At 43.5% G+C, this 21,930-nt stretch overlaps 1 protein-coding gene across 1 annotated transcript in view; it reads left to right on the plus strand.

The window, feature by feature from the left end:
• Positions 1-20,770, plus strand: part of IL18RAP (interleukin 18 receptor accessory protein) — a 31,005-nt gene extending 10,235 nt beyond the window's left edge. The window contains exons 5-10 of the mRNA XM_072135882.1: positions 1,862-1,930; positions 2,728-2,851; positions 4,992-5,155; positions 5,770-5,913; positions 6,859-7,038; positions 18,591-20,770. Of these exons, the coding sequence (XP_071991983.1) occupies positions 1,862-1,930; positions 2,728-2,851; positions 4,992-5,155; positions 5,770-5,913; positions 6,859-7,038; positions 18,591-18,916 (1,007 nt within the window). The 3' untranslated portion in view covers positions 18,917-20,770. The remainder of the gene's footprint in view (positions 1-1,861; positions 1,931-2,727; positions 2,852-4,991; positions 5,156-5,769; positions 5,914-6,858; positions 7,039-18,590) is intronic.
• The last annotated feature ends 1,160 nt before the right edge of the window (positions 20,771-21,930 follow it).

A 21,930-nucleotide genomic window follows, 5' to 3' on the forward strand; every position in this document is an offset into this window, starting at 1 on the left:
CCCACTGATGTCAGGCTGCCAGGCTGTGACCTCTGAGAAGGAGCAGGAGGTGGAGCTGTACAGGAGCACAAAGGTGGGGGCAAGCTCTGAGGAGTGAGTCACATGTTGGTTTTTGAAATGCATACAAACCAAAGTCCAGCCCCTGTGACTACCCCAGGATTTTGTCATGGAGCAAGAGTAAGTTATTACTCACAATTATATGTAATGCAAATGCATAGAAAAGGCAGATTTGCACTGTAGGAGTAATAAGCTTCTGCAACCTGTCTTTAGTGAAAAATGAGGTCCCTGGTTACAGGTTCCCTTTAACAGTGCAGTTTCTGAAGCCAGAAGTGCCAAAGAACTATAATACCATAATTCTCACTTGACAATAAGTGGTGCTTTATTAAGTCTATAGCAGAATTAAAATTACCGGTATAGAGGCAATAAGGCAAGAATTTTGTAGAGTTTTCCTAGCAGTCAGTCTTGGAGAAGTGGGACTGGGAAAATGGTGCTAGAAAGTATCTTTGGAAATTGTTTAAGGCTACATTCACACGGACGTATGATTTCTCCAGTCCAGTATTTACGGGCCGTATATACGTGACGTTTTTCATCCGTATGCAGCACGTATGTAACCAGTATTTTATACGTCCCCATAGACTTCTAGGGCATACGGAACTGAAATACGGGAGAAAATAGGACATGCTCTATATTTTTATACGGCTAGTATACGGTACGGTACGGAACGGAGTTAACAACGGCAATATAAATGGTCAGACGTATTGTTCATTGAAATGAATGTGGCCGTATGTAATCCGTAAAAAAACGGTACGGTACGGTACGGATACGGCTGTTTTCATACGTCCATGTGAATGTAGCCTAAGGCAGTAGAAAATCATGGGAAAGAGAACAATACTGATGCCTGTGGGAGATAGTGGGAAAAATTCATATGCTGTAAATAAAGATGAGGTGAAAAGTACTACAATGCTACTGTGAATTGTGAACTAGTGGTAGATTGGGGCTCATTTACTAAGGGTCCGCAGACCGCATTTTCGTCAGGTTTCCCAAGGATTTCCAATTTGCGCCGCATTTAACAGGGGATTTTGGTGCACGTGATCGGATTTTGGGGCAATCGCGCCAGCTTTCATGCAACACAAGTCGGGGGCGTGGCCATCTGACGATCTGACTGATTTGGACAAACCGCAGGATTTAACACTTAAATTGTGTCGCAAGCAATGCACTTACATGCCCCGGGAAGAAGAAGGTGAACTACGGCAGACCCGAGCGGGGAAGCAACAGATGCAGGATATCGGGTGCATGCTGTAAGTGAATTGCAGCAGCTGTTCATCCTTGTTGGACAACGCACCTTGGGGATCGCACAGGGACGAGTAAGTAAATCTGCCCCGCTTTGTAATTGATTGTGTGCTTTGGTGCTGGTGTGGATACAGTACAATACAGTATTTGGTGGAAGAAGTGAAAAAATACACAATGGTACATCACAAAATACCTCCACAGAAGCAAATAAAAACAGAATGCAGCACCATATATCTCTCCAGATTTGATACATTTTAGGTATTACAACTACTAACTCAAACTGACATCATTCAGAAGCTGTGGTAGTGGTAAGAAGTATGACTGAGTAAAGCACGCCACTATTTTCCATGCTATAAGGGAGGGGGGGGGGGCACTTGGTATTGTTAGTAGCTTATTGGAATTTGTACTTTATGCTTAGGGAGCCTTTAAATCCCAATCCAGCCATGAAAGTAATCATAGCAAAGACATATCAAGGGACATCTAGGCTTAATGAAAAATAAGTCTAAGATTTTAAGAAATAAAGATGCAATTTACAAGATCAGTTCACTTAATGTATATTTTTTTATTGTAGTACCAGATACACGAAAACCACCAATAATTATGGGTCCATTTAATGGGACTGAAATCAAAGCAGAACTTGGTAAGATTTCTAACAGCATCAATAATACAAATGGAATTGCTGAATGCAGTTTTAATGGGGTTATTATATTACAGTTCAAATCTTCTCTCTTTTCTTTTTTTTTTGGTTATTCTCCTCTATCTAACATACATTACTTAAAAATAACCTTTCCATCTTAGAAGATCAGACTTTTGAGAACCATTAAAACTTATATACTTTAGTCCAGACTATTCCACTGATGGCCCATTTTAACAAGCCCTCTAGTGGTTTTACTGCCGTTCAGAGAGAACTTTCTTCATGCCCTCTTAATACCTTATTAGGTTGACTGTCCTGCATGGTTTATTGGCTTCGCCCAATCTCTTCCTTTTCTCTGCATTACTCTGGATGGAAAAGGAGTCTGGCTTAGATGAGCACCACTATAGAATGAATATTAATAATATTGTGGTGGTTGGTTCTATCTTTAAAATGTGGTGCCAGGTCATTATATTTGTGGTCATTATTCCTGAGGAAGCAGGGTGTGAAACGTATGTGGGGTGTTGGCACAGTGTGATACTGGATTTGTGGAGCATGGCCTCTGGTGGGATTTTATGGCGTTGATGTAACCCATTGCCCAAGGATTCTGGCGTATTGTGTATTGGTAAATAATACCAGGACCTTATAAAATGTTTACATGGTCTCCCTCTCCAGATATTATCACACTGTCTGTTTTTACGTGTATCTCTTTTATTGGGGTGTTTTTAATATATGTCTTCTATTTTGTGATTATATATATATATATATATATATATAATTTTTTTTTTTTTTGGTATTCTGATCAGGAAAACCCTTCAAATTACAATGTCGAATTAAATATGGATATGAAAGAAATTTTAAGCCACTCTTCAAATGGACAATTTTGCACCCTGAGGGCAATGAGGAACATTTTGGTATTCCAGATTTTTGGTAAGAAAAAAAACTGTATTTTGAAGACATTAATTTTCTGGTGCAACACGATTTAAATGTTAAATCCTGCGCTTAGTCCGAATCAGTCGGATCGTCCATCAGCCCCCCCCCATTTGTGTCGCAAGAAAGCCATTGCCGATGCGCCACAATCCAATTGTGTACGCCAAAATTCCCTGATAAATGCGGACCCTTAGTAAATGAGCCCCAATGTGCCCAGAGATCTGTTGTACTTTTTCCAGTCAGTCCCATCTGCTTATGTGGAAAAGCTGGACTGGAGTCCAATCCCTAAAAACATTCCATATAAAATATAAATTGCACAAATAAGTGTTGGCTCTTACAAAGTAACATGATAATCATTATATAGTGCATATCCCAATTGTATTAAGCATACAATCATTGTGAATGACAAGACACAAGATTGTTTGCTATTCCTGTGCATTTTGAATTCATCTTACCATATGTTTTTCCCTTAAGTGTCTTGTTTCATTGTCATCATGATTGTATACTTATTGGGAACCTGCCATCAGGAGCCCTTTATCTATCTCCTCCATGTCCCCATAGAGAATAGTGTACACATTGCCAAAGTATTTTTTATAATAAAACTGAGTTTTTCCGATAAAAAGAAAAGTTAGGTGAAAGTTTACATTTCTCTCTGCAGGGCAGCGTCCCTTGTCTCGTGGGAGTGGCCAGTGAGGAGTGGTTTCCCCCAGACCCTCGGAAAACCGTTCGTCTGTGCATCTATTTAAAATTTTAAAGAGCGCCTATATCCCTCCTATTTGAAATAGACGCATGACAGAGCAGTTTCCTGAGGGTGGGGTGGAGGCACCAAACTACTCCTCACTGGCCACTCCCATGGGACACGGAACAGTGCTCTGCAGAGAGAAATGTAAACTTTCACCTAACTTTTCCTTTTATCGGAAAAGGCGAGTTTTATTATAAAAATACTTTGGCAATGTGCACACTATTCTCTATGGGGACATGGAGGAGCCAGAAAAGGGGCTCCTGATGACAGGTTTCCTGTAATAGGATTGGGATATGAATGATATAATGATTATCATGTTATGGATACTTTGTAAAGATCGGCACCTATTTCTGCAATTTATATTTTATATGGAATGTTTTTAAGAAGCATACTGCAGTCAAATTTTTCCACATGAGCAGGTGGGACTGACCAGGAGGTGTATAACAGATCCCTGTGCGCACTGTGTCTTGAATAAGGATGTGTTCTAGCATTTGCTCGATATTTGTCATTTGTCTGAGATGTGACCGTGTATACAATAAAAGCTGATTTTAACCATCATTGAATATTGGTACTGGACTCAGTTTCTGTAAGATGGACTGTACACTTGATGAAGTCATAGCAGAGCCCTGACTGGACACAAATGTGGTTTAAGGCTGCATTCACACAAACGTGTGCCTGTCGTGCCATAGCACATAGCACCCACACCTCTCCATAGAGATACATGGAGCAAGGCGCAGTAATACAGGGAGAAATAGGACATGTCCTATCTTTTCCCCAGATACAGAGCAGTATGGTGCTGCACATGTGGGGGACGTATATACGGCGGCCCAACAGTCGTGTGAATGTAGTCTAAGATTGTCTAGTTTAACTTTAACCTCTGAATTTTTGTTGCACTATTTTGTTACTACTTAGTCTCTGCACCTTTTACCTAAAGACAACACCCATTTTAACTGAGGACACACCACTTTGGTATACCAGCCGCAAAAATGTCTAGAAACTGTCTGAAACCCTTTCATTAAAGTGGTACAAAGTGTTTTAGACTATTGCAAGGATTACAACAGAATTCTGTTGCAATCAGTTTGTTAAATCTACTCCATGATTTTGCTGACAGACAGCAAAGAGATGTGAAATGTCATGGTGGCGGCACTGCGGGGAAGTGGGTGTATCTCAAACGTTGCTCTTCTATTACCTACAATGCAACCAGGAATGTGGTGTAGGAACGCATTAAAAAACGGCTTGTTTGTTTATTAGCAGTTGTAATTTAATGTTGTAATGTTTAGGTAGGAAGTTATTGAGGAGATATGTGTTATCGCAGAACTCAAAAAACAACAAGAAATGTAATGAATTGCTCTTGTGTACCTTTGTTATTTTAATGACCATTTTACATTTTGCTTCTAGTTCTGGTTCTGGTAAATCCAGTGGTCTGGAAGGATACGACTGTACAGTTACGATAACTTTGGAGCAAGTCACAGAGAAAGATTTACGTAAAATATATCAGTGCTCAGCTCAGAATTCACAGGGAAATGTTACAACTATAGTCAGACTATCTAAAAAAGAACCAGGTAACCAGGAATTGTAAATCCTGGAAAAGATTATTGAAATTTCAATTTCATCAGTTGGAACAAATACATTTCAATGTCAAATTGCAAAGATGGCCCCATATATATAATTCTCCCTTCCTATAGCCCTCCCACTTACAATGCACCCTTCCATTATCCCGCAACCTACAATGCCCCCTTTTTCTATAGAATTTTCTTCTATTCTTCTATTGCCCCCAGTCACTTGTCACCCACTAAAATTAAAGTCGGGGACACACTGCCGTCTTGTCACTTGAAACATATGGAATTGTCTGGGCCTTTGGGAGGTTTGAATATTGATGACATATCCTTGGAATAGAAGAATGGGAGAATATTAGACTTCACATGCCACCCCCAACATGCCAGGACCTTCTTTTCCATGACATCTGTTGGTTTTGTGTTTATCATATGTGTAAAACCACATATGTTTTTTTCTAAATCTTTTTTTCTAAGTTTATGATTTTTTTTTTTAAATTTTACCTGAAACAGAAAAATACAGTGAAAAATAAAGTGTCCTAATCTGTATGTAAAATCACCAAGGCTTTCTTCTGTGGATAAGTGAGAATCTTGCCTGAATTTCAACAATTTTCTCCCAACAGATTTAGTGATCCGGACATATATATTGTGTGCTTCCATACTGGTGTTGCTGATTATTCTCATGGCTGCTGGAACAGTTTATATATATTGGGTTGAAATAGTGTTACTTTATCGCCATTATCTATCAAAGGATGAGACCATTGGAGGTAACCAAGTATTTATTGTAGAAAAATCACTTATCTCATCCATCATACATGAGATTATTTTTTTTCTTTTCTTTCCTGGCAAGACATCTCTGGTGGACCAGACTGTAATACTGGATCTTAGATATACAACAGAAGATAACCTAATTTGGAGGCTGTTAGGGTTTATTTTCTAGGATATGACGAAGACTGGGCCCCATTATAATTTTAAGTGTTAGGCCTAAGTACATTCAAGATAATTATAAGTACTATACCTCTTTATATACAATGTCATCAGTCAAAGTGGTATCTTACATGCCAGGGAGCCCATATCTTCCATTACATGGTATGCATCATCTTACACAGTAACTTTTAACACAACATATATAACATGCCTTTTCATGGCATAACAAAATATGGCAGATATGACAAAATAAGCCAGGTGGAGTTGCCAATGGCGCGTGAGCCACTGTCATTTAAATTGTTCTACTTCTATGATGCAGTTGCACAATTTCAAAGGAACACGTTATAGATAAACAGTGCCTAGTTCTACTTAAGCACATAGTTACTCAGAACCTATATGGGTCCCTCATCACCCCTAAAGGGTGAGCTTGTGACTTACCTGAATAAGTTTTTGTGGCCTGTGTGTTGTGTGTCATTGATGTGTGAGGTTGGTTCATGCACAGATGATCAAACCTGGGTGAGCCCATAGAATCAAATGGGGATGTGAGCTTGCCATGCAAAAAAAAATGTCCGAAACCATAATTTGTGTGCATGCGGCCTAAGAGGAGATGGTTTCATAAAATGTTGAAATTGTGGTTACATTCTTTTAGAAATGTGTTTATTTTGCAAAAATAAACACATTTATTTAACCATTTTTTTTGTTGCCAGACATTGGCATGAACATACATATACTTCAATTAGCAGATTTTGGTCGCAGAAATGAGTTGTATCACTTTTAATTTTTAGATAATAAAGACTTTGATGCCTTTATTTCATATGCAACTGGGTTTAGTGAAGAAACTACAGGAAACTCTTATGAAAACTACGAGGATGAGCAATTTGCTACACACTTATTGCCAAGTGTATTAGAGGACACCTATCATTACAAACTCTGTATCCTGGAAAGAGATATTCTGCCAGGGGGAGGTGAGACAGGTTTTTTTTAGCTATTATATTTGTACTATGTGCATAACAAATGGAGTCAAATACAATTTCTGCTTATGTACACTTTTATAGAGACTTTAGATACTATAATACAATACATAAGTACTTTAAATATTAGTTGATCACATTTGTTTGTATCAAAAGTGGTATGGACTCTCCGGCAGGGGATTTAAAATTAACCTTTTACAATGCAATAGACAATTCAATTTATTTAGTCTTGAAAAGAGATTAATATATATGAATGGCACATACAACATGGTGGAAAGACAAGGGACCACTGTCTCCATCTGGAGAAAACATGGTTTAATCACCAGAGGAGACAAGTCATCTTTACAGTAAGACCTGTGGAATAGCCTGCCTCAGGAGCAGGTAATGGCAAAGCTTCAAAAAGGATTCATTTTTACATCAAAATAACATTCATAACTTTGTTATAATATAGAATTCTTTCTTTTAAATGATCCATCCAATCCCTTCCCTGCTTGGTTAAACTTGATGGACACGTGTCTTTTTACAATTGTATTAACCATGTCTCTATCCTATGTGACTAAAAATATGAACATTGACAAACCAAACATGTGAATGTCACTTTATCTTTACAGTTTAACTCCACAATGTTCCCTTTGTCAGGATCTAAACACAATTGGGGAGTTTATTCGAGACTGACACAAGTTTTGATTTCATCTGTGTTGGATACAGTCATACTTAATTTATTAAAGAAGACTTGTACACAATACAAATAAGAATGACAAGCTAAATACTTTACATCACTTTTTTCAATTGGCCAAAACCTTTTTAATTCGATGTAGACACCCCCACCAGCCGAGGGTCAGTAATAGAGATGAGCGAACACTAAAATGCTCGGGTACTCGTTATTCGAGACGAACTTTTCCCGATGCTCGAGTGCTCGTCTCGAATAACGAACCCCATTGAAGTCAATGGGAGACTCGAGCATTTTTCAAGGGGACCAAGGCTCTGCACAGGGAAGCTTGGCCAAACACCTGGGAACCTCAGAAAAGGATGGAAACACCACGGAAATGGACAGGAAACAGCAGGGGCAGCATGCATGGATGCCTCTGAGGCTGCTTAATCGCACCATTATGCCGAAATTATGGGCAACAGCATGGCCATGACAGAGTGACAGAATGAAGCTAGATAGCATGTAAAACATCCAATAATTGACCCTGACACTATAGGGGACGGCATGCAGAGGCAGAGGCAGCGGCAGCGGCAGCAGGCTAGAGAGTGGCATGGCGACATACCCTAATTGGACTCAGGCTTCAAACCAATGGGTGTCAGAGAGGAACCAAAGGAGGTGAGCAAGAAGCGCTCAAATAATATCGGTACATGATAAAAGTTTGCCAGTATATTTTGTGGATTACACAGCAGGGTGGCGACAAAGTTAACATGGAAGCCATGAAAACAACCCAAAATTCTGCCTGACACAGCTCGTTTGATAAGGGGACCATGTATGCTTACAGTTCATGCCAGTCGCTGCACTGGCTGCCAGTCTCCTTTCGAATACAGTTTAAAATAATAATAACCCTCATCCATAAAGCTCTGTATAATGCTGCACCCCCCTACCTCTCCTCTCTTATCTCAGTCTATCGCCCAACCCGTGCTCTTAGATCCGCCAGTGATCTTAGATTAACCTCTACCCTAGTGCGGACCTCCCACTCGCGTCTCCAAGACTTCTCTAGAGCTGCACCAATTCTATGGAATGCTCTGCCCTGGACTATCAGACTAATACCTAACCTCCAAAGTTTCAAACGTGCTCTTAAAACCCATTTCTTTAGGCAAGCCTATAACACTCATTAACTGCATGAAGTTTTAACTCTTCTACTAACCCGTCCTGTGTTGTCCTCCCATCTGTTATCCAGCAACCAACAGGCACCAGACTTCTCTGCAGTCCCATTCACCCTGGACCTGGTATATAAGATGACGGCTGAGTGGTTCAAGCGACAGCAATTCCATTTATTATATTTTTTTCTATTCCCTAAGAAGAATGGCTTGACCATTAAATATTCTTTTACCTCGTGTTACCCCATCATCTTCATAAACCGTAAGCTCTGGCGAGCAGGGACCTCACTCCTGTTGTTCCATACAAATGTTGTGCTCTGTTACATTACATTTGTATTTGTTTCCTATGATTTGTAAAGCGCTACAGAATATGATGACGCTATATAAATAAAGATTATTATTATTATTATTATGGAGGCAGTGAACTAGTAGTAGATTAAAGGTGCTGCAACTATGTTAGTTGGATCTTGGGATGGAGCTGGCGCTCTGCAGCCAGGCGAGCTTTTGCCAATCCAAGCCCCTGTCTCTAGGCTACTCCCCAAACAGCACTTCTAAGAACCTTTTGTATAAGATCAAGTGTAGTAGCGTTCTTATAAGTTTAGGATATGGCGGGTGAGGGGAATGTAAACAGATGCGCAAGAAGCGCTGAAATAATATCCCTAAATGGTAAAAGTTTGCAAGTATATTTTGTGGATTACACAGCAGGGTGGCGACAAAGTTAACAACTTTGATGTGGAATGCCCTGTAATAGCTCTTGGGCGGTGTGCCTTTTATCGCCTAGGCTCAGCAGTTTCAGCACCGCCTGCTGTCGCTTAGCGACGGCACTGCTGCTGTGCCTAGAGCTACCGACTGATGGCGCCATGCCCACGGATGGTAATTCGGAGGAGGAGGAGGTGGAGGAGGGGTGGGAGGAGGTATAGTAGGCCTTTGAGACCTGGACCGAGGTAGGCCCCGCAATTCTCTGCGTCGGCAGTATATGACCAGCCCCAGGGTCAGACTCGGTCCCAGCCTGCACCAAGTTAAGTGTAGTAGCGTTCTTATAAGTTTGGGATATGGCGGGTGAGGGGAATGTAAACAGATGCGCAAGAAGCGCATGATGCGCATGGAGCTGGCGCTCCGCTGCCAGGCGAGCTTTCGCCAATTCAAGCCCCTGTCTCTAGGCTACTCCCCAAACAGCACTTCTAAGAACCTTTTGTATAAGATCAAGTGTAGTAGCGTTCTTATAAGTTTAGGATATGCCGGGTGAGGGGAATGTAAACAGATGCGCAAGAAGCGCATGATGCGCATGGAGCTGGCGCTCCGCTGCCAGGCGAGCTTTCGCCAATTCAAGCCCCTGTCTCTAGGCTACTCCCCAAACAGCACTTCTAAGAACCTTTTGTATAAGATCAAGTGTAGTAGCGTTCTTATAAGTTTAGGATATGCCGGGTGAGGGGAATGTAAACAGATGCGCAAGAAGCGCATGATGCGCATGGAGCTGGCGCTCCGCTGCCAGGCGAGCTTTCGCCAATTCAAGCCCCTGTCTCTAGGCTACTCCCCAAACAGCACTTCTAAGAACCTTTTGTATAAGATCAAGTGTAGTAGCGTTCTTATAAGTTTAGGATATGCCGGGTGAGGGGAATGTAAACAGATGCGCAAGAAGCGCTGAAATAATATCCCTAAATGGTAAAAGTTTGCCAGTATATTTTGTGGATAACACAGCAGGGTGGCGACAAAGTTAACAACTTTGATGTGGAATCCATGAAAACAACCCAAATTTCTGCCTGACACACCTCGTTTGATAAAGGGACGATGTATGGAGGCAGCTATATGGACGACTTTTGGAGGTAGCAATGGAGACAACGTGTGGAGGCTGCTATGGAGACAATTTAATTTGGATAGTGCCTGTATGTGGCAGTCCCAAACATTTTTCAAACCAGAGGAGCAGGTAGGTGGCCCTCCAGTAAAATGGAATAGATTGAGTGCCTGTATGTGGCAGTCCCAAAAATGTTTCAAACCAGAGGACCAGGTAGGTGGCCCTGCAGTAAAATGGAATAGATTGAGTGCCTGTATGTGGCAGTCCCAAAAATGTTTCAAACCAGAGGAGCAGGTAGGTGGCCCTCCAGTAAAATGGAATAGATTGAGTGCCTGTATGTGGCAGTCCCAAAAATGTTTCAAACCAGAGGAGCAGGTAGGTGGCCCTGCAGTAAAATGGAATAGATTGAGTGCCTGTATGTGGCACTCACAAAAATTGTTTCAAACAGAGGACCGGGTAGGTGGCCCTCCAGAAAAATTAAATGCATGAAGTACTATAGCAAGAGCCAGTGGGCCCTGTCAAAAAATAGCCATTTTCCTCTGCTTTACTGTACAAAGAGGAGGAGAAGGAGGAAAATGAGGAGGAGGAGGAGTGGATCAATTATTCAGGTTGAGCTTCCTTCACCTGGTGGAGATTGGAAATTCTGAGAAATCCAGCCTTTATTCATTTTAATAAGCGTCAGCCTGTCAGCGCTGTCAGTCGACAGGCGTGTACGCTTATCGGTGATGATGCCACCAGCTGCACTGAAAACCCGCTCGGACAAGACGCTAGCGGCAGGGCAGGCAAGAACCTCCAAGGCGTACAGCGCCAGTTCGTGCCACATGTCCAGCTTTGAAACCCAGTAGTTGTAGGGAGCTGTGTGATCATTTAGGACGATGGTATGGTCAGCTACGTACTCCCTCACCATCTTTCTGTAAAGATCAGCCCTACTCTGCCGAGACTGGGGACAGGTGACAGTGTCTTGCTGGGGTGACATAAAGCTGGCAAAAGCCTTGTAAAGCGTACCCTTGCCAGTGCTGGACAAGCTGCCTGCTCGCCTACTCTCCCTCGCTACTTGTCCCGCAGAACTACGCACTCTGCCGCTAGCGCTGTCAGAAGGGAAATACTGTTTCAGCTTGTGCACCAGGGCCTGCTGGTATTCATGCATTCTCACACTCCTTTCCTCTGCAGGGATGAGAGTGGAAAGATTTTGCTTGTACCGTGGGTCCAGGAGAGTGAACACCCAGTAATCGGTGCTGGAATAAATTCTTTGAACGCGAGGGTCACGGGATAGGCAGCCTAGCATGAAATCTGCCATATGCGCCAGAGTACCAACGCGTAAGAATTCACTCCCCTCACTGGCCTGACTGTCCATTTCCTCCTCCTCCAACTCCTCCAACTCCTCTTCTTCTGCCCATACACGCTGAACAGTAAAGGACTCAACAATGGTCCCCTCTTGTGTCTCACCAACATTCTCCTCCTCTTCCTCCTCATCCTCCTCCACCTCCACCTCCTCCGATATGCGCTGAGAAACAGACCTGAGGGTGCTTTGGCTATCAACAAGGGAATATTCTTCCCCTGTCTCTTGTGACGAGCGCAAAGCTTCCGACTTCATGCTGACCAGAGAGTTTTTCAACAGGCCAAGCAGCGGGATGGTGAGGCTGATGATGGCGGCATCGCCACTGACCATCTGTGTTGACTCCTCAAAGTTACTCAGCACCTGACAGATATCAGACATCCACGTCCACTCCTCATTGTAGACTTGAGGAAGCTGACTGACCTGACTACCAGTTCTGGTGGAAGTTAACATCTGGCAGTCTACAATCGCTCTGCGCTGCTGGTAAACTCTGGATAACATGGTCAGTGTTGAATTCCACCTCGTGGGCACGTCGCACAACAGTCGGTGAGCGGGCAGTTGGAGGCGGCGCTGCGCTGCCCTGAGAGTGGCAGCATCTGGGCTGGACTTCCTGAAATGCGCACAGATGCGGCGCACCTTCGTGAGCAAATCAGACAGATTGGGGTATGTCTTGAGGAAACGCTGAACTATCAGATTTAACACATGGGCCAGGCATGGCACATGTGTCAGTCTGCCGAGTTGCAGAGCCGCCACCAGGTTACGGCCGTTGTCACACACAACCATTCCCGGCTTGAGGTTCAGCGGTGCCAGCCACAGATCAGTCTGCGCCGTGATGCCCTGTAATAGCTCTTGGGCGGTGTGCCTTTTGTCGCCTAGGCTCAGCAGTTTGAGCACCGCCTGCTGTCGCTTAGCGACGGCACTGCTGCTGTGCCTAGAGCTACCGACTGATGGCGCCGTGCCCACGGATGGTAGTTCGGAGGAGGAGGTGGAGGAGGGGTGGGAGGAGGAGGAGGCATAGTAGGCCTGAAACACCTGGACCGAGGTAGGCCCCGCAATCCTCGGCGTCGGCAGTATATGAGCAGCCCCAGTGTCAGACTCGGTCCCAGCCTCCACCAAGTTAACCCAATGTGCCGTCAGCGATATATAGTGGCCCTGCCCGGCAGCACTCGTCCACGTGTCCGTGGTCAGGTGGACCTTGTCAGAAACGGCGTTGGTCAGGGCACGGATGATGTTGTCTGACACGTGCTGGTGCAGGGCTGGGACGGCACATCGGGAAAAGTAGTGGCGGCTGGGGACCGAATACCGAGGGGCGGCCGCCGCCATGAGGTTGCGAAAGGCCTCGGTCTCTACTAGCCTATAGGGCAGCATCTCCAGGCTAAGCAATCTGGAGATGTGAACATTAAGGGCTTGGGCGTGCGGGTGGGTTGCACTATATTTGCGTTTCCGCTCCAGCGTCTGGGGTATGGAGAGCTGAACGCTGGTGGATGCTGTGGAGGATCGTGGAGGCGACGATGGGGTTTTTGTGGCAGGGTCCTGGGCAGGGGGCTGACTAGCAGCTGACACAGGGGAAGGAGCAGTGGTGTGCACGGCCGGAGGTGAACGGGCTTGTTGCCACTGAGTGGGGTGTTTAGCATTCATATGCCTGCACATACTGGTGGTAGTTAAGCTAGTAGTGGTGGAACCCCTGCTGAGCCTGGTTTGGCAAATGTTGCACACCACAGTCCGTCGGTCATCCGGTGTTTCCTTAAAGAACCTCCAGACTTCTGAAGATCTAGCCCTCGCCGCAGGAGCCCTCGCCACGGGAGCTTCACTAGTTGACACATTTGGCGCTGATGCACCAGCTCTGGCCCTGCCTCTCCGTCTGGCCCCACCACTGCCTCTTCCAACCTGTTCTGGTCGAGGACTCTCCTCCGTCTCAGAAGCACTGTGTTCACCCGGCCTCTCAACCCAGCTTGGGTCTGTCACCTCATCATCCTCCGATCCCTCAGTCTGCTCCCCCCTCGGACTTCCTGCCCTGACAACAACTTCCCCACTGTCTGACAACCGTGTCTCCTCATCGTCGGACACCTCTTTACACACTTCCACTACGTCAAGAAGGTCATCATCACCCACAGACTGTGACTGTTGGAAAACCTGGGCATCGGAAAATTGCTCAGCAGCAACCGGACAAGTGGTTTGTGACTGTGGGAAGGGTCCAGAAAACAGTTCCTCAGAGTATGCCGGTTCAAATGCCAAATTTTCCTGGGAGGGGGCAGACTGGGGGGGAGGAGGCTGAGGTGCAGGAGCTGGAGGAGTGGCGATTTCGGTGACATGGGTGGACTGCGTGGAAGACTGACTGGTGGTGGACAAATTGCTCGAAGCATTGTCAGCAATCCACGACATCACCTGTTCGCACTGTTCTGGCCTCAACAGTGCTCTACCACGAGTCCCAGTAACTTCAGACATGAACCTAGGGAGTGTAGCTCTGCGGCGTTCCCCTGCTCCCTCATCAGCAGGTGGTGTCTCACCCCGCCCAGGACCACGGCCTCTGACCCCTGCAGTAGTTGGACGCCCACGTCCCCGCCCTCGTCCTCTACCCCTAGCCCTCGGGTTAAACATTTTTAAAATGAGAGTTATAACTTTATTTTTTTTTTTACTTTTTTTTGTTTTTTTTTGTGTTTTTTTTTTTTTTTGTGTTTTTTGTTTTTTTTTGAGTTTTTAAAACCAAACAATGCTATCCTATTGCTATGGCTATTTTCTAGCCAAGTATCAAAGCACACTACTATGCCAGATGAGATGACACTGAGTTAGTGCCTAATTGAAATCCAACCCCTACTAAATTTTCCCACTTCGGTCTTTGCTATGGATATGTGCGTCACTAAGCGCAGAACACAGCGGTCGCAAGTCTCACTACAAATTGCTCAGAATTGGCTAGTACATGCACTGCAGAAAGTACAGCCACCAGCAGATCAACCAGAAATCAAATATATAGAACGCTACTGTATGCGTAAGTAAGCTCTTTGTATTCTCCTATGGCTATTTTCTAGCCAAGTATCAAAGCACACTACTATGCCAGATGAGATGACACTGAGTTAGTGCCTAATTGAAATCCAACCCCTACTAAATTTTCCCACTTCGGTCTTTGCTATGGATATGTGCGTCACTAAGCGCAGAACACAGCGGTCGCAAGTCTCACTACAAATTGCTCAGAATTGGCTAGTACATGCACTGCAGAAAGTACAGCCACCAGCAGATCAACCAGAAATCAAATATATAGAACGCTACTGTATGCGTAAGTAAGCTCTTTGTATTCTCCTATGGCTATTTTCTAGCCAAGTATCAAAGCACACTACTATGCCAGATGAGATGACACTGAGTTAGTGCCTAATTGAAATCCAACCCCTACTAAATTTTCCCACTTCGGTCTTTGCTATGGATATGTTCGTCACTAAGCGCAGAACACAGCGGTCGCAAGTCTCACTACAAATTGCTCAGAATTGGCTAGTACATGCACTGCAGAAAGTACAGCCACCAGCAGATCAACCAGAAATCAAATATATAGAACGCTACTGTATGCGTAAGTAAGCTCTTTGTATTCTCCTATGGCTATTTTCTAGCCAAGTATCAAAGCACACTACTATGCCAGATGAGATGACACTGAGTTAGTGCCTAATTGAAATCCAACCCCTACTAAATTTTCCCACTTCGGTCTTTGCTATGGATATGTGCGTCACTAAGCGCAGAACACAGCGGTCGCAAGTCTCACTACAAATTGCTCAGAATTGGCTAGTACATGCACTGCAGAAAGTACAGCCACCAGCAGATCAACCAGAAATCAAATATATAGAACGCTACTGTATGCGTAAGTAAGCTCTTTGTATTCTCCTATGGCTATTTTCTAGCCAAGTATCAAAGCACACTACTATGCCAGATGAGATGACACTGAGTTAGTGCCTAATTGAAATCCAACCCCTACTAAATTTTCCCACTTCGGTCTTTGCTATGGATATGTGCGTCACTAAGCGCAGAACACAGCGGTCGCAAGTCTCACTACAAATTGCTCAGAATTGGCTAGTACATGCACTGCAGAAAGTACAGCCACCAGCAGATCAACCAGAAATCAAATATATAGAACGCTACTGTATGCGTAAGTAAGCTCTTTGTATTCTCCTATGGCTATTTTCTAGCCAAGTATCAAAGCACACTACTATGCCAGATGAGATGACACTGAGTTAGTGCCTAATTGAAATCCAACCCCTACTAAATTTTCCCACTTCGGTCTTTGCTATGGATATGTGCGTCACTAAGCGCAGAACACAGCGGTCGCAAGTCTCACTACAAATTGCTCAGAATTGGCTAGTACATGCACTGCAGAAAGTACAGCCACCAGCAGATCAACCAGAAATCAAATATATAGAACGCTACTGTATGCGTAAGTAAGCTCTTTGTATTCTCCTATGGCTATTTTCTAGCCAAGTATCAAAGCACACTACTATGCCAGATGAGATGACACTGAGTTAGTGCCTAATTGAAATCCAACCCCTACTAAATTTTCCCACTTCGGTCTTTGCTATGGATATGTGCGTCACTAAGCGCAGAACACAGCGGTCGCAAGTCTCACTACAAATTGCTCAGAATTGGCTAGTACATGCACTGCAGAAAGTACAGCCACCAGCAGATCAACCAGAAATCAAATATATAGAACGCTACTGTATGCGTAAGTAAGCTCTTTGTATTCTCCTATGGCTATTTTCTAGCCAAGTATCAAAGCACACTACTATGCCAGATGAGATGACACTGAGTTAGTGCCTAATTGAAATCCAACCCCTACTAAATTTTCCCACTTCGGTCTTTGCTATGGATATGTGCGTCACTAAGCGCAGAACACAGCGGTCGCAAGTCTCACTACAAATTGCTCAGAATTGGCTAGTACATGCACTGCAGAAAGTACAGCCACCAGCAGATCAACCAGAAATCAAATGTATAGAACGCTACTGTATGCGTAAGTAAGCTCTTTGTATTCTCCTATGGCTATTTTCTAGCCAAGTATCAAAGCACACTACTATGCCAGATGAGATGACACTGAGTTAGTGCCTAATTGAAATCCAACCCCTACTAAATGTTCCCACTTCGGTCTTTGCTATGGATATGTGTGCCACTAAGAGCTAAACACAACGGTAGCAAGTCCCCCTGCTAATTCCTCACAATATGGTACTAGCTGCAAATAAAAAAAAAAAAAAATTATAACGTTATTGTAGCCCTAAGAAGGGCTGTTGGGTTCTTTGAGAATCACTCCTGCCTAACAGTAAGCTAATAGAACACCCTAACGCTTTCCCTGACCAGCAGCAGCTCTCTCCCTAGCGGCATCCAGACACAGAATGATCCGAGCAGCGCGGGCAGCGGCTAGTCTATCCCAGGGTCACCTGATCTGGCCAGCCAACCACTGCTATCGACGTGTAAGGGTACCACGTCATGCTGGGTGGAGTGCAGAGTCTCCTGGCTTGTGATTGGCTCTGTTTCTGGCCGCCAAAAAGCAAAACGGCGGGAGCTGCCATTTTCTCGAGCGGGCGAAGTATTCGTCCGAGCAACGAGCAGTTTCGAGTACCCTAATGCTCGACCGAGCATCAAGCTCGGACGAGCATGTTCGCTCATCTCTAGTCAGTAACCCTTTATGTACAATATCTGTAATAATAAAACATAAAAGGTTCTGCAGTCCTGGAATTCCAATCAATCTCATCAATAACATTTTTGCAAGATGGGCAGACATAAGGCTTAAACGGAACCTGTCACTCATCGGGTAGGGTAGGAAATGTCCTTTCCAAAATTTCCTCTTTTATTTGAAAACTGACCCATTTACCTATGACAAAAAAATTTTCTGCACAGTCAGGCAAATATGAGTCAAGTTTAGTGGTTGCTAGGGTAGTGTTACTTCAAATGCCCCTATCTTCTGTTCTGTAGCTCCTAGAAACATGCTTAACCCCTTAACGACCAGGCCATTTTTGTTTTTTGCATTTTAAATTTTCACTCCCAGCCTTCAAATATCCATAAATGTTTTATTTTTCGATGTAAGTTTCTGTATGAGAGCTTGCTTTCTGCGTAACAAATCACACTTCATTCAATTGGTGAAACATTTTACATTGTGTAAAAAGACACAGCCTCGGTTCTAGCACCAATCACGGGTATTACCAGTGGGTGATTGCTGCAAACACTCACCAGCTATGGAGAGGGCTTAGCCCGTGAGACCTCTCCAATCACCTGCTGCTGACGTGTGACGTACTACTACGTCAAGAGTAAGTAACCCATTATCTCATCTTTCTCATGTAAGAATCTCATCTTTCAGATCCCATCAAGCTAATGGTTCTGGGAGCTACCGAAGTGGACCTAGAGGCAGTTAAAAATACTACCAAATATGTTTTGCCTGCATCTCTGGTTCTGTAGTTCACAAAGCCATAAGCCTTTAATATGACACAAAGAGCTTGTGGGGACAACCTGAGGGGAGTTTTGTGGGGTAAAACCTGGTGATGGGTTCTCTTTAACATTACAGCACATGGGAGATTCTACCAAGTGCTCATACAGAACTATAACTTTTCTAACATAACATATTCTCATATTTTATCTTTTATTTTCTAGCCTATGTTGAAGACATTGCCAAGATCATTAGGAGAAGCAGGCGTGCTATTTTCATACTGTCTCAGAGATATATAACAGGCCCAAGCCTTTTTGAGCTCCAGGCAGCTATTACATGTTCTTTGGAGGAACAGGAGAGGCTCAAACTTATTTTAATTAAGTTGAAACCTTTTAAAGAACCAGAAACTTTACCACATATAGTAAAGAAAGCTCTAAGAGCTCTACCTACTGTATCCTGGAAAGGGGACACCAACAGTAAATCACAAGCTTCAAAATTCTGGAGAAGAATAAGGTATTACATGCCAGTGAAAAAAAGCAGGCAAATGTAAATTTATGATTTCCTTATCCACAGGGCTGATTCAAGCATTTTTGCCACCTTGGGTGGAAACTGAAAATGCTGCCCCCGACCCTCCACGTCCTATGATGCTACCTCACACACTAGTAGTCAGTCAATGACACATACATTAGTGACATCTACTATCTAGTACCTTACAGTTATGGAGTGGGGTCCTAAATACACAGCACAACTGCACACTATTCCCCACATAAAACATCCTTTATATAGCCCCCTGAATAATTTATAGTATCTACAGTACCCTCAATTTATTTGATATACCAGGTCCCCTGAACTACAGCACCCAGCTAATTTATATACACACCCATTTTATTTATATACAGTTCCCCTAATTTATTAGCCCCCATATACATACATCCAAATTAAATGACAGGCAGTACTCTGTATAAGTACAACCCCAGTAGTATACCCCCCCCTAGAAAACAGTATACAGAGCCACGGTACTTCCAGCAACACAAAGCCTCCCCCAGTATTACACAGCTTTCCCTAGTAATACACAGCCTCCCCCGTTATACACAGCCTCTTCCCCAGAATACACAGCCTCCCCCCAAGTATACATAGCCAGGGTTGGATTAAGACAGCCATGGGCCCTGGGCTATATGAATATTATAGTCCCTACAAGTCTGGATATCATTTTGTACATATGATAGAATCAAGGTTCTTGGCAAATGAAGGATGCATCCCTATTGCAGGTTTCAGGTCCACCGGAGGTATATCAAAGGTCCTGAAATGGCTCTTCGGTACATGTGTATTGAAAGCAGGAACAGAGGGTGTCATGGGTGAAGGTCCTTCTCAGTATAAAATTTGGTGGGGGTTTGGGTGGCCACGGGCCCCCTAGAAGGCTAGGGTTTCTGGGCTACCACACCAACTGCCTATATTATAATCCACTACTGTACACAGCCCCCCCAGTAGTACTATATTTAGATATGACACCCATAAAAATAATAATAAACCTTGACCTTACCTCCAGCCTCAGTACTCCCCCGCAACTCCTCTCCTGCTGGCGCCGGTAGTCGCATTGTGTGTAGTGACACAGGCCAGCATGCGTGAAAGGTCATCATGCATCCCGGCCTTTGTCCTCCAGAGCGGTGCACACTGTGCTGCACTGCATTGCCATTCAATTACGTTGGCACCTAAGGGGGCACTGATGTAATTGATTTTTCATGTAATATGGACTTCCCAGCATTTGGCAAGTCCATACTACTGGCGGCAATCTGTCGCCCTAAAAGGGCCCGCAATCTGCTGCTTGAGGTGGGAACTTCATCATGCTTCATGGCAGATGCAACCCTGCTTATCCATATTCAGATATTCAACACACTGTATGTACCAAGTCCAACGAAGGTCTAGAGGTCAAAACAGAACACTAAGACACAATGGACTCATTTTATGTAGAATGGCAAATTGTTTAAACTTTTTTCAGATGCATCATTATTATTATTAAATAATAATTATATGTACACACTGTGGTGAATCTCAAGTCATGCATATATACTACAACTTAACTCTATTGCCACCTATGAGTTACTGTAGAATTCTAAAGAAAAATTACATTATGTTTACAATAGTGCAAATTATTATAAATGTGTCTCACCTTTTTTAAATTGGTGGGCGAGGAGAAGATAAAGAAGAGGATGCACAACTGACTGGTTGTAATCTGATATTAATTACTTATTCTGGGGGTAGATAATCAAAATCCTGAACCTGATAATCCATTTTATTGGGCAGTTTAGCAAATCAACACAGCATTATTTTGGAACTTGGGTGCTGTATCCATGTCTTTATGTTTTTTGTTTATTATATTGTAAGATTTTTTATTCAATAAAAATTGCAGTTTTAAAAATAAAAAATGGGAAAAGCAATGGTGTATATAGTATTTATTTTCTGTCTCTATTCCCTTGAGCCACTTTTAGAAAACTATGGGGGTATGTTTTTCAGAGCTTGTGCATCAGAAAACTGGTGTACGTTTCCTGAAGTAGGCGCAATTCCTGGTGCACGGTCAGGAATTATGCCTATTTTCCCCCTTATGCCACTTCCACTCTAAGAGTGTGCAGCACTTTCTCTGCTTCCTGCCCTGCATCTGCGTACTACATATAACCTGCGCTAGGAACTGGCATACAACTGCCCTGCAGCACTCCGGATGTATTAGGAGTCTGGAGCCTCCTGAGACTCTCCAGGCAAGTGCAGGGAGAAGGGAGGAACATCATAGACACACCATGCAACAGCATATGATACACCCACCCTCCCTCATATTGCAGTTCCTACAGAGAGATGAATCTTGTACAGCTTCTCTTTACCAGTAGCAAAGAAACTTTGGAGTGCAGCTGTAACAGTAAAATGGAGGAACTGGGTCCAGGGAGGACAGACAACACAGAAAAGCCCTGTCTCCTTGGCTCTGCATATTCTAAGTAAAACGGGACAACCACGAAGGCAGTCCCTCCCAAAGCCAGAGTGAAAACACAAAGCAAGACAAAAGTTAACAATCTGGGTGACAACAGAGAGCGGTTTGAACAATGGCCAAGAAAAACAGCAAACTGGGTAACTCTTACAGGTCAAGCAAAACTAAAAATGTCACTGGACTGAATGAGAACAAAACACTAATAGGAGATCAGAACCTTAGCTCCAGGACGATTGGAGCAGAGGTCTGTCAATCACAACAGTAGCTGTTGCTGGACCAGAGCAGGCAGCAGAAGGATAAGGGTGTGGTGCAAACAACTCCAAATCAGCCAGCAAGCTATGTGCGTGTTCACATGACAAGTAAAACACAGATAAATCAACATATCCATGTATCTATTTATTCTTTACATTACATTAACATTACATTTGATAATGTACTGTGCAAGTTATGGGCCTATAAAATAATGCAATGTTTTTTTACCACTATTGAAAAACAACAATTACTTTGCTACTAAGCCAAAAATACTAAAAATAAATCTCATCTCAAGGAAAATATTGTCATGTTGTAAAACTGATCTACAAAGTGCTTGTATT

Source organism: Engystomops pustulosus, chromosome 2 (assembly GCF_040894005.1).
Source record: "Engystomops pustulosus chromosome 2, aEngPut4.maternal, whole genome shotgun sequence".
In the NCBI taxonomy this organism is placed as follows: Eukaryota; Metazoa; Chordata; class Amphibia; order Anura; family Leptodactylidae; genus Engystomops; species Engystomops pustulosus.